We start from the raw sequence: 12,472 nt of genomic DNA, 5'->3' as shown, positions 1-12,472 counted from the left end.
TTATATTTTATAATTATGATATGATATGATTTCATTCTTACCTGTGCCATGGAATGACAACAAATTTAGAGCAACAACTGCAGAGTCCTTTCTACTGGTAGTAATTTAGTTGCATTTATCTAACGACAAAATGTTTCACAAATAATAATTTTCCACTGTTTTGCTTTGAAAAAATAGAACTTTTCTATGAGAGCTATAAGAAGAGGTAATTAAAGATGTGTAGATGAGGGATAACAGCTCAAAGATTTAATTCTTGTCAGTCTAGGGCAGGGATCCACTGTTTTATTGATAGGGTTTGACTTTTGCCAAAGGTCAGTCCTTGCCAACTAGGGACAAGGTACTTTACTAAAAGGACCTCAACTCAGTAATCTCAAATCAGGTAACTTAAATTTTGTTAATATCCAGACTTTCTTACAGAAAATTTTCCCAAAAACATGGGATTTCCTAATCAAAAGCCATGTAGAATTTTGAATTAATAATATTTAGTTAAAGGGATAAATAAAAGTATTTCCTTTATAACAGGTCCCAGGGAATTATATACCCTTAAATCTTTTTACAAATCACAGAAGTTGGCTAAAAACCACTTAATTATAAAAGTTTCTTAATATAGTGTGCAAACAATAATACTAAATTTCATCAGCAAAATAAATTATACCTAGATTTATTTCCTAGCTATTACAGAAATTCAAATTTTAATTTCAATTATTTAGTATTTTTTTGCACAAGAGTTGTTTGAATGTCTATATAGTAAAAGGAAGACTTGAACATATGGTGACTTTGATTTCTTTGAAACTCTAAGATCCTGTCTTCACATGGAGACATTCATTTTGGACTCCTGGGGCCGTTAGGTGGTGCAGTGCATAAAGCACCGGCCCTGGAGTCAGGAGTACCTGGGTTCAAATCCGACCCCAGACACTTAATAATTACCTAGCTGTGTGGCCTTGAGCAAGCCACTTAACCCCGTTTGCATTGCAAAAACCTAAAAAAAAAAAATGGACCATTTTTGACTCCAAAAGCTAATATCCCCTGTCTCCACATAGGGACTTATCAGATAACAAGCTGACTCTATTACTCTAACCTTCCCATGTGCATTTTTTCAAAAGATTTTTAAACTGAAAAATACTTAGAACTGCGTATAAAGTTTTAGAGTCTTAATATTTTTAAATTCCATATAATAAGGTGTAAGGGGATAATAGACAGAGTATGTGGCCATGAGGAGTTCATCCTGAGAGTCATTGAGACCTGGGACAACAGGAATGTCCATACCAGAGTGCTCTGAACTCAGGAAGGAGCTCTGGCCCTTCTCTCTCTTTGTTCTCCTGCCTTTCATCCTTATCTTGTTGAATATTCTCAGGAAGGCCCTTTTATCCTTATCCCTCTGCCTTTCATCCTCATATTGTTCAACTGTCCCAGGAAAGAGTTCTAGTCCTTATCTCTCTACCTTTCATCTTTATCTTGTTGAAGATTCCACATTTTTCCAGGATACAGACCTTTTGTGGCATGCCCCTTATACTTCCACAGGCCTGGAGATGAGGGATGCTGATACAAGGGGCTAGGCTTATATATACCCTTATTTCAACTATGTGAGTCAGAGCTGTAGCATATACCTGCAATAAACTCCTTGCTTATCTCTCACTGGCTGACTTTCATTATCGAACATGCGGGACATGTCCGGCGGAGCTCCCCGAAGAGTTTTGTGAATTAAACTGAGACCCGGCTGCCCAGAGTGGACCGCAACAATAAGGGAAGAAATTTACACTCCAAGTTAAAGGTATCTTTTACTAATTCCCTAACTTTCCCTAATCCCAGGGGAGTTTTTCTCTCAAGGTTTCCAGGTCTCTTATTCCCCCATTTTCTTTCAGGAATTAAATTACAATAATTTGATTATTTCTTATGGAGAAAAAATCCTTTGATACTGGTCAGTTTCAGCACTCATCACAAGTTCCAAACAAATTAATGATGAGTACTTTGGTACTGAAATTATGAGAAGGCCATTCTGCTAAGCTCAGAGAGAGGATAAGGCTGGAATCTGATTTCTCTTGTTAGTCTAGAGGAAATAATTGTTGGACGTGTACATTTATTTAATAATATCACTTATTTATAAATTTAATAATAACAATATTAATAATATCACTGTTATTACAATGGAATGTAAATTCTTAAACATCAGAACTCCACAAGTACAACAAAATATTACTTGAATGTGTCAATATTTGTATAAGGAGAATGCCCATTCTGCTCATAAAGTGATAAACCATCAACCCAAAGAACAGTAATATAAGTCTCAGTTGGATATGACTATTATAGAGAAAACATGGTAGGAAGGGGTAAAGGGTACAAAGAAGAGGATAAATATCTCTCTACCCCTCTCCACTTTAGACAGACTCACAAGCTCCTTTCTTGCCCTCTGGGAAGCTGGTCCCCTCCTTTGGTCCTGTTCTCACCTTCCTTAGCCCCATATTGTGCAGTCTCCTCAGCTGAAGCCCAGGAGGAACCTTCCCATATAAGGGAAGGATCTGAAGGACTTCTAACAAGGGACTGGCCTGACACTTCTGGAGATTTTTTAATATGTCTGTACTGACCTGTATGCAACAGGGCAAAATCACGCTTACAGGGAAAAGGAAAAGTAGTGGGGCAAGTCAGACTGGGAAATTTCAAAACAAGTCAAGTCTCAAGAACTTATCATGGACCCAGTACATATATTTGTTATTTTAGGGATTAGCATATAGACTATTTCTTTGTTAATTATGTAAATACTTTTATTTGTTTTGCCAGCTACATACAATGATAGTTTTTCCCAATCAGTTATTTTTTGCAAGGATTTGAGTTTTACAGTTTTTCTCCATCCCTACCTTCCCTGCCCACCAACAAAAGACAATCTACTATAAGCTTTACATTTGTAACCTGATAAACATAGATCAAAATTAAATGTGTTATGAGAGAAGAGTCAGATCCAAGAGGAAGGAAAAAAATTAGAGTAACCAAATTACAAAATACATAAAGTAAGTTTTAAAGTTTGAAGATAATAAACTTTATTCTTTAGTTAAACTCCACAGTTTCTTCTCTGGACATGGATGGTATTTTCCATCACATGCATTTCCATCCCTTGAAACTGTCTTTGATTAACGTACTGCTGAAATTAACAAGTCCATCGAGGTTGATCATCACCCTGTGTTCCTGTTAGGGTGCACAATGTTCTTCTGGTTCTGCTCATCTCACTATTCTCAATTCATGGAAGACTTTCCAAGCTTTTCTGAAATCCCATCCCTCCTGAGTTCTTATAGAACAAAAGTGTTCCATCACATACATATGCCACAGTTGGTTCACATCCCAATTGATACACATCCCCCTTGCTTTACAATTCTTTGTCAATGTAAACAGAGTTCCTATGAACATTTTTGTACATGCGGTGTTTTTACCCTCTAGAGCCTCTTCAGGGTATAGACCCGGTAGTGGTATTGCTGGATCAAAGGGTAGGCACATTTTGATTGTTCTTTGGCCATAATTCCAAATTGCTCTCCAGAAAGGTTGGGGAAGTTCACAGCTCCACCAACAATGCTTTACTGTCCCAGATGTCCCACATCTCTTCCAACATCAATCATTATCATTTCTAGTCATATTGGCCAATATGAGATATGAGGTGCTATCTCAGAGATGCTTTAATTTGCATTTCTCTAATCACTAATGATTTAGAGCAATTTTTCATATGACTATAAATAGCCTTTATTTCTTTGACTGAGAATTGCCTTTGCATATCCTTTGACCATTTGTTAATTGGGGAAGGACTTATTTTTTAAACATTTGAGTCCTTTTTCAGAAACACTGGTTGTAAAAATTAATTCTCAACTTGCCACATTCCTTTTAAAATTGGTTGCAGTGGTTTCGTTTCTGAAAAAAAATTAATATAATATAATCAAAATTGTCCAGTTTGCTTTTTATAATGTTCTCTATTTCTTCTTAGATCATAAACTATTCCCTTTTCCAAAAATCTGACAGGTAAACTATTCCTTGTTCTCCTAATTGGCTTAAATATTATCTTTATTGTCTAAATCCTACACTTATTTCAACTGTATCTTGGTATAGAGTGTGAGATGTTGGTCTATCCCTAGTTTCTGTTATCATATCTTCCAATTTTCCCAACAGTTTTTTTTTATAGAATGAATTCTAATTCCAGAAGCTAGAATCTTTGGGTTTATCAAACATTATTATAGTCATTTTTCAGCTGTTTCTTTTGAGCCTGATCTATTCCACTGACCCACTATTCTATTTTTAAACCAGTACTAGTTATTTTGATGACTGATGCCTAATTATGTAATTTTTTAGATCTGGTATGGCTGAGCCATCTTCCTTTGCATTTTTTTTTTCATTAATTTCCTTGATTTTCTTGAACTTTTGCTCCTCATATGAATTTGGTTACTATTTTAATTTGACTTAGGTAGAATTACCATTTTTACAATATTAATTAAGCCTATCCATGAGCAATTGTTTTTTGACCAGTGATTTGGAGCTGATTTTATATGTGTGTGAGAAGTTTTTTTTTTTAATTGTTGTTTTCATATAGTTCTTGAGTTTGCCTTGGTAGATAGACTCCCAAGTGTTTTATGTTGTCTGAGGTTATTTAAATTTTTAAAAAACTTAAAATTTCTGTTTCTGGCTGCTCTGTCTTGTTGGTAATATATAGAAATGTTGAGAATTTATATGGGTTTATTTTATATCCTATGACTTTCCTAAAGTTGTTAATTGTTTCCAGTCGATTTTTAGATGATTTTCTGGGATTCTCTAAGTATACTATCATAACATCTGCAGAGTCTTGTCTCTTCATTACCAATTCTAATACCTTCAATTATTTTCTTCTCTTATTGTTAAAGGTAACATTTCTAATACAATAATGAATAATGCTGGGGATAACGGGAATCCTTGTTTCAACTCAGATCTTATTGGGAATGCTTCTAGCTTATCCCCAGTACATATAATACTTGTTGATGATTTCAGGTAGATGCTGCTTATCATTTTAAGGAACAATCCATTTATTCCTATGCTCTCTAGTGTTTTTTGTAGGAATGGGTGCTGTATTTTGTCAGAAATATTTTCAACATCTATTGAGATAATCATAGGATTTCTGTTGTATTTGTTATTGATATAGTTAATTATGCTGATAGTTTTCCTAATATTGAACTAATCCTGCATTCCTGGCATAAATCCTGCTTGATCATAGTGTACTATTCTAGTGATAACTTGCTGCAATTGCTTTGCTAACATTTTATTTAACATTTTTGAATCCATATTCATTAGAGAAATTGGTCTCTAATTTTCTTTCTCTGTTTAGACTCTTCCTGCTTTAGGTATCAGCATCATGTTGGTATCACAGAAGGAATTTGACAAACCCCCTTCTTTACCTATTTTTTCAAATAGGTTTTATAGAACTAGAACAAACTATTCCTTTAATGTTTGATGGAATGTACTTGTGAATCCATCTGGCCCAGGAGATTTTTTTCTTAGGGAGTTCATTGATGACTTGTTGAATTTCTTTTTCTGAGACAGGGTTATTTAAGTATTTAATTTCCTCTTCTTTTAACCTGGGCAATTTACATTTTTGTAAATGTTCATCCATTTCACTTAGATGTTGAAAATTATTAGCATACAATTTGGTAAACTAGTTTGAAATCATTACTTCAATTTCCTCCTCACTGGTGGCAAATTTACTTTTTTTTCATTTTTGCTGCTAGTCATTTGGTTTTCTTCTTTCTATTTTTAATCAAATTAACCAAAAAGTTTATCTACTGTATTTTTTCTATAAACCTATTCTTAGTTTTATTTATTAGTTCAATAATTTTTCTTTCAATTTTATTAATTTTACCTTTAATTGTCAGAATTTCTAATTTGGTATTTAATTGTGGATCTTTAATTTGTTCTTTCACTATTTTAGTTGCATGCTCAGTTCATTGATCTCCTCTTTCTCTATTTTATTCATGTAAGCATTTAGTGATATAATATATCCCCTAATAATGGCTTTGACTGTATCCAATAAGTTTTGGTATGTTGTCTCATTATTGTCATTGTCTTGGATAAAATCATTCATATTTTCCATGATTTATTATGTGATTCACTCATTCATTAAAATTAGTTTCCAAGTTTTAGGTGTGTCTCTGCATGGTCCTTTATTGCATGTGATTTTTATTGCATCATGGTCTGAGAAGTATGCATTCAATATTTCTGTCTTTCTGCATTTGATTATAAGGTTATCATTCCCCAATACATGGCCCTGTGCCAGTGTATCCCATATTGTACAATCAGTACTAAAGTTCTTAAGAAAGATCTTCAGGTTGTCCTAACATTGTTTCTTCTGACCCCCTTGTGAGTGCTTGCCCTGTGTGAGTTCTCCAAAAATTAGGTAGGAAACCGGTGGAAACTAGCCTACTGACTAGATTTGGAAAGAACAGATATCAAAGGCCTCAGAGGCGGAATAGACATCATGTTAGGGGATTATGGGAGCCCAAGGAGTTCTGACAAAATCTTCCAATCTGAAGAACATCAGCATGAACAGCTTACTTTCCCTTTTCTTTCTAGGTAAGAAATATAAATTTCAACTAACCACCAGTTTTCCTCCATTCTTCCCCCATTTGGAATAAGTCCCAGTCTTGAACCTTGTCCTACACCTAGGTCTGAGCTCTCTGCCCTCTTCCCCCACTAACTTGACTCTTTTTGACCCAGATAAGAAAGCTCTAACCATTAATCCCATTTCCCCTGTGTTGAGCACCTCATTCCATCCAGGATCACAGTGGATTACCCTGGATATGTTCAGACTTATTGGCTGTCCTTTCACTATGTGAAAAACCCTTTCACTATGTGAATAATACTTAGTTGCTTCTCTTTCTCTTTCTCTGCCCACTCCACCATCCTGTCATTTGTCCAGTAGTGTTAAACCTCTCAGCAAAGTCAATTTTCTCTTTAGGAGGAGTCATTGTTCAGGACCATGGCCAACATCTCAGTAGCCGCATGTGTAGCCCAGGTTTTTGATGAGGGAATATACAAAGTAAAGGTTGAATCCAGATCTTCCCCTTTCCTTCTCTTGGACACCACAGAGTTTGCAATGTCCCCTTTCCTTCTCTCAGACACCACAGACTTTGCAATGTAAATGGCAGATAAAAGGGATTTCATTATTTATATGAGATTTAGATATTATGAAACGCTTTGAGTCTCCATAAGACAAATGCCAGGTACCAAAATTTTATGAAGAAAGAGGCCTAAGAGGAATTGGAAGACCTCTAAGAAAGGAAATCAGAGGACATCAATAGAAACTATTGCAAAGAGGAGGGAAAAAGTATGTTGGAGAGTCATCTAAAGATGGTGCATGTATTGGAAAAGGCTTTGGACAGTAGATGGTAGCAAATAGTCATTTAGTTTTCCAAGTCAACTGTTCTCTGCACTATGGCAACACCTACCAGTCATAATGAGAAGAGATGTCCCTAAATAGGTAGACACTCCTATAACCTTCCCTCTACCCCCACCCCAATGCATTTTCACTGGCATTTCAGAAACATGACCTTCCAAACTTTTCACTCTAGCATGGAATTGTTAAGATCTCTTTTAAAAAGTCTTTTCTTAAGAGTGAAGGTAGAGGTGGCAGCTAGGTGGTGCAGTGGATAGAGTATTGGCTCTGGAGTCAGGGGGACCTGAGTTCAAATCCAACCTCAAATACTTAATAATTACCTGTTTGTGTGACCTTAGGCAAATCAGTTAACCCCATTGCCTTAAATAAATAAAAATTTTAAAAAGTTATCCTTCATCTTGCTATTGTTGCTGTATTGTGTAATTTATAACTCATTCATCTTGTTTTGCTTACATCAATCTGATTAAGTTCATACAGGCCTTCCAAAATTGATTCAAAACTATTCATTTCACCATTTCTTAAGGCATAATAAAATTCCATTTCATTCATATTCTGTAATATGCCCAGTTAATTCTCAATAGTTGGGCATCATCTTGGGATTCAGTTCTTTTCTATTTCTACAGTAAAAATAGATGTATCAACTTCAAAAGGACATGATGAAGAAAACATGGTTAGAAAGATATTTAAAGAAGATTTAGGAGAATTAGCGGACTGAATCTCAATAGGAGTCATCAAAATAATGGCAGTGAAAATGGCAGTGGAAGGGGCAGCTAGGTGGTGCAGTGGATAAAGCACCGGCCCTGGAGTCAGGAGTACCTGGGTTCAAATCCGGTCTCAGACACTTAATAATTGCCTAGCTGTGTGGCCTTGGGCAAGCCACTTAACCCCATTTGCCTTACAAAAAACCTAAAAAAAAAATGGCAGTGAAAATGGCAGTGAAAAAAGTTTATGAAGATTTGGGTTGCAAAATAAAGGTCAAAATTCCAGGGATGAGGAACTGGTGGTCTTTCTGAACTTGGGCCTTATCAGACCTCATCTGAATCATTGAGTAAAATTTTTGTCTTTCTACTTTGAGAAGGATGCTGATAAACTTATGTATGTCAGGGCGGCTAGGTGGCACAGTGGATAGAGCACCAGCCCTAGAGTCAGGAGTACCTGAGTTCAAATCTGGCCTCAGACACTTAATAATGACCCAGCTGTGTGGCCTTGGGCAAGTCACAACCCCATTTGCCTTGAAAAAACCTTAAAAAAACCTTGTGTATGTCAGTATTGGAGAAGGGTTTGAGTCTATGTTTTTTGAGGTTCCTTTGAAGCAAATGGGGATACTTAGCCTATGGGCAAATAAAACCCAGGGAGAACATGAAAGCAATATTTTTCAATTTGAAGAGAGTTATTTAAACATGTTGTATTTCTCATGATAAAATTGAAATATTTGAAATAAGATCTGGGTAAAGCAAGAATGTCCATTATCAGCACTATTTTTTTTTTACTTTGTACTAGAAAAGCTAGCTATACCATGGAGAAAAGAAAAAGAATTGGAAGGCATTATAATAGGCAACTAGAAAACAAAACTAACACTCTTTACAAATGATGATGTTTTACTTTGAGAAGCATACAGAAGCAAATAATTCACAACTTTAGCAAAGTTAATGCATAGAAAAGCATTTTTTCTAAAAAGCATAGAATAGGAGGAGAAAAAGAAGGCAGTAACAAAGGTGTGCTTGATTTCAAGAAAATACTTTAAGGTAATTAGCCTGACAGCTTCAAGCAGAAGAATTCTCCTTCTGGCTATGTCTTCAGTCAGAGGCCAAATGATAAATAGTCATTTTGGCAGGTATACTTCTGCCATTTTAACAACATGACCAATCCATCATAGTTGTACTCTCTGTAGCAATGTTGGAATTCTATGGAGTTTAGCTCGAGAAAGGACCTGAATGTCTGGTATCTTCTCCTGCCAGGTAATCTTCAGAATCACTATGAGATAATTTAAATGGAAGTGATTCAGTTTCTTGACGTGGTGCTGGTAGACTGTCCAGGTTTCACAAGAATCTAATAATGAGGTCGGCACAATGACTCTGTAGACCTTTAATTTGGTAGCTAATCCATTACAAGTTTTAAGATGGAATGATCACTTATCACCAAGCTGCCTGGTTACTGGGCACAATAAGTCTAAAATTGCAGTTGCCTAGTCGGGTCCTCCTCTATTTAAAGAATGATAATACAGGAATCCATGAAACCATTAATATGTCAACTTTTAGAAGGAAGAGAGGGTTACATTACTTGATTAATGAAAGACCCCCTTCATTCTAGAGTCAAGTCCCCATGATGACCTCACAACTTCTTTCTAGAACCACTCATCTGTTTTCTTCTATTTTGGTAAAGTGCTGGGGGTGGCTAGGTGGCACAGTGGATAAAGCACCAGCCTTGGAGTCAGGAGGACCTGTGTTAAAATCTGGTCTCAGACACTTGCTAATTACCTAGTTGTGTGCCCTTGGACAAAGCCACTTAACCGCATTGCCTTGCAAAAAAAAACCCCTATTTTGGTAAACTGCAATCCCATTATAACAGTGTTTGTTTCAACTTTCTTGGATCTTCAACCAAATGCTATCTGCCCCCTGGCTTCTCCCTCCAGTTCCTGATATTCCTCTTATGCTTATGTCTTAATATCCATTGTTATCACATGCATGAACAAACACAGTATTACTTATGAAGCTAATTTTGAACAAGTTATTGAAGAGTCTCAAGTCGAGAGTGTCACTTCCTCAAGGTAAAAACAATACATATATGATAAAATTCACATCTTAGTCTAACTTATCTAGTTCATCTCATTGTTATTCAAGCTTTATGTGTTCCAAGATGGACATTTGACACAGATGGACAGTATTTTAATTACTAGGTTCTTTTTAAGATTGGGTGTCATGTGAATTCCTGAGTCCCTACTCTTCTTGTTGGAGCTGTGTAACCACATCATCCACAGCATCCTTTACTTCAAAGAGGTCAAGGTTAAAAAGGACATGGTCACAAAAAGGGCTGAGGTCATTGGTGACTTTGGAGATTTCTACTTCAATAGTATAGAAGGAATCAAGGGATAGGGCTGCATGGAAGATACACAAAAATATTGTTGGACTAAGGTTGTGGAAATGACCAAGGAATCCAGAGGGTTCTTGTGAATGAAGGTGGGCATGAGGGCTTTGGCAGGAAGGACAAGTAGATGGAAAGTGGAGCTAGGTGATTTCTATGGTACCTGCTATTTACCATTTAAAAAAATATTCTCATTATAATTCTTACAATCCTGTGAGATAGGTGTTATTATCCCCATTTTACCATTGAAGAAACAGAGGTTAGGTGACTTGCCCAGGTTCACACTGCTAGTAAATATCAGAGATAAGATTTGAATTCAGAACATCATGATTCCAGGTTCAGCAACCTATCCACTGCACCAACCAGATGTCTAGAAATAGGAGGAGTTAGAACAAGTTTAAATACTAATAGAGATTAAGAATTTCATCAGTTCCAATACAGAATAAAATCCCTCCAAACTTTCCCCACCTTTGCTTATATGAAGTGGTCACACCTTCTCACACACAGAGACTTAGCTTGTCTGACCCACATGTAATATCCAGCCCTGATTCTTGGAGGAGGGACCTCCCATCTTGGACTGTTTTGCAAATTGATACCTCACAACCTCGCACATCCAGTGCTTGAGACATAAATGTGTCCCCGTCCCCATCTGTCTCACCTTGGCCTCTGAGATCTCAAGACTGAACATCTTGAGAAACCATGATCTCCCCAGTCCTGTCCCTCTGGTTCCTGGTCCTCTGGGCCCAGGGTAAGCTCTGCTGTGGGTATTTCCTTGTTGGGGCAGGGGAGGCTGAAAAGGGACTGATTCCCATATCAAAGGGAAGGACATCTCAGATCAGTCAGAGATCCCAAACTGGACTTGCTTCTTGATTTCAATCTATTTCTTTTCATTTTCTTTCTCCCCCCAAGGGTCCTGTGCAGTCACTGTGATGACCCAGTCTCCAGCTTCCCTGTCTGTCCCTACCAAAGAAAGAGTCACCATCAGCTGCAATGCCAGTAAGGAGATTAGCACTTACTTAAACTGGTACCAACAGCCTCCAGGACAGTCTCCCAAACTCCTGATGTATTATGTTTCCAACCTGCAGCCTGGGGTCCCTGCCCGCTTCAGTGGCAGTGGGTCTGGGACACATTTTACTCTCACCATCAGCAGTGTGGAGGCTGAAGATGTTGGACATTACTACTGTCAGCAGACTTATGAGCACCCTTTCCCACAGTAGTTCAGACCCGAGCAAAAACCTCCCTCAGCTGCTGAGCTCTTTACTGAGGAGAGCAGCTGCTTCCTCCAGAGGGTCTGGCTCTGAGCCACCAAAGTCCAGATGTGGGGGGCACATGTCTCAGTCTCTCACATCCTACAAAGGAGTATGGAGTGGAAAGAAGGAAGAGGAGAGAGAAACGTCTTCATTCTAGTCTCAAGTCATGTTCCTAAAGTCCTCCGAGCCCAGTTAAAGTGAACCCCATCTTTACTCCTTGTTTAGACTTCCCTTGTCCCCTGACTATAGGGGATGAAGATCATCATAGTCCACTTAAGGCAAAGATTTGAAGGCTTCCTGGGAAAGGGCAAATCTGACATATCCCTTGCACTTCTTATACCTTGTCATGACAGGAAACACCAGGACAGGATCCTCAGTGATGCTGGGGAAAACCCCATTTAGTATTTCCTTCCTTATTCTGGGATTATGGTTCTTTGCCAAGGAAATTCAAATAGGGGCATGAAGAGTCTTGCACAACTGAAATACTTGAAACGCAACAACAAAGCCAGAATCCCTCACTTGAAACATTCAGTTCCTAGTCCATCTGCCATGGTTCCAAGAGAGTAGTTTTCCAGGTCCTCTCTCTTCTACATTTTCTTCCTCCCATATTTGTACTTCTCCCCACCTTCTGCTTCAACTAATGAATTCTTTTTTCTCTTTCCCTTATTCTGAAACCTTCTCTTCTCCTTCTCAAGAATCCTTACATAAAAGATCAAATACATACATTATCAGAGGTCTTTCAAAGTAGGGA

The 12,472-nt window shown here is 37.3% G+C and overlaps 1 gene segment (V, D, J or C); it reads left to right on the top strand.

The window, feature by feature from the left end:
• The first annotated feature begins 11,090 nt into the window (after positions 1-11,090).
• LOC141504620 (immunoglobulin kappa variable 1-39-like) lies at positions 11,091-11,688 on the top strand. The segment is given in 2 exon segments: positions 11,091-11,219; positions 11,381-11,688. Coding segments are annotated over 2 exon segments (357 nt in total).
• Positions 11,689-12,472: the final 784 nt, after the last annotated feature.

Source organism: Macrotis lagotis, chromosome 1, assembly GCF_037893015.1.
Source record: "Macrotis lagotis isolate mMagLag1 chromosome 1, bilby.v1.9.chrom.fasta, whole genome shotgun sequence".
NCBI lineage: Eukaryota > Metazoa > Chordata > Mammalia > Peramelemorphia > Peramelidae > Macrotis > Macrotis lagotis.
Note: the sequence above shows the minus strand (reverse complement) of the source record. Positions and strands in the feature narration are given on the sequence as shown.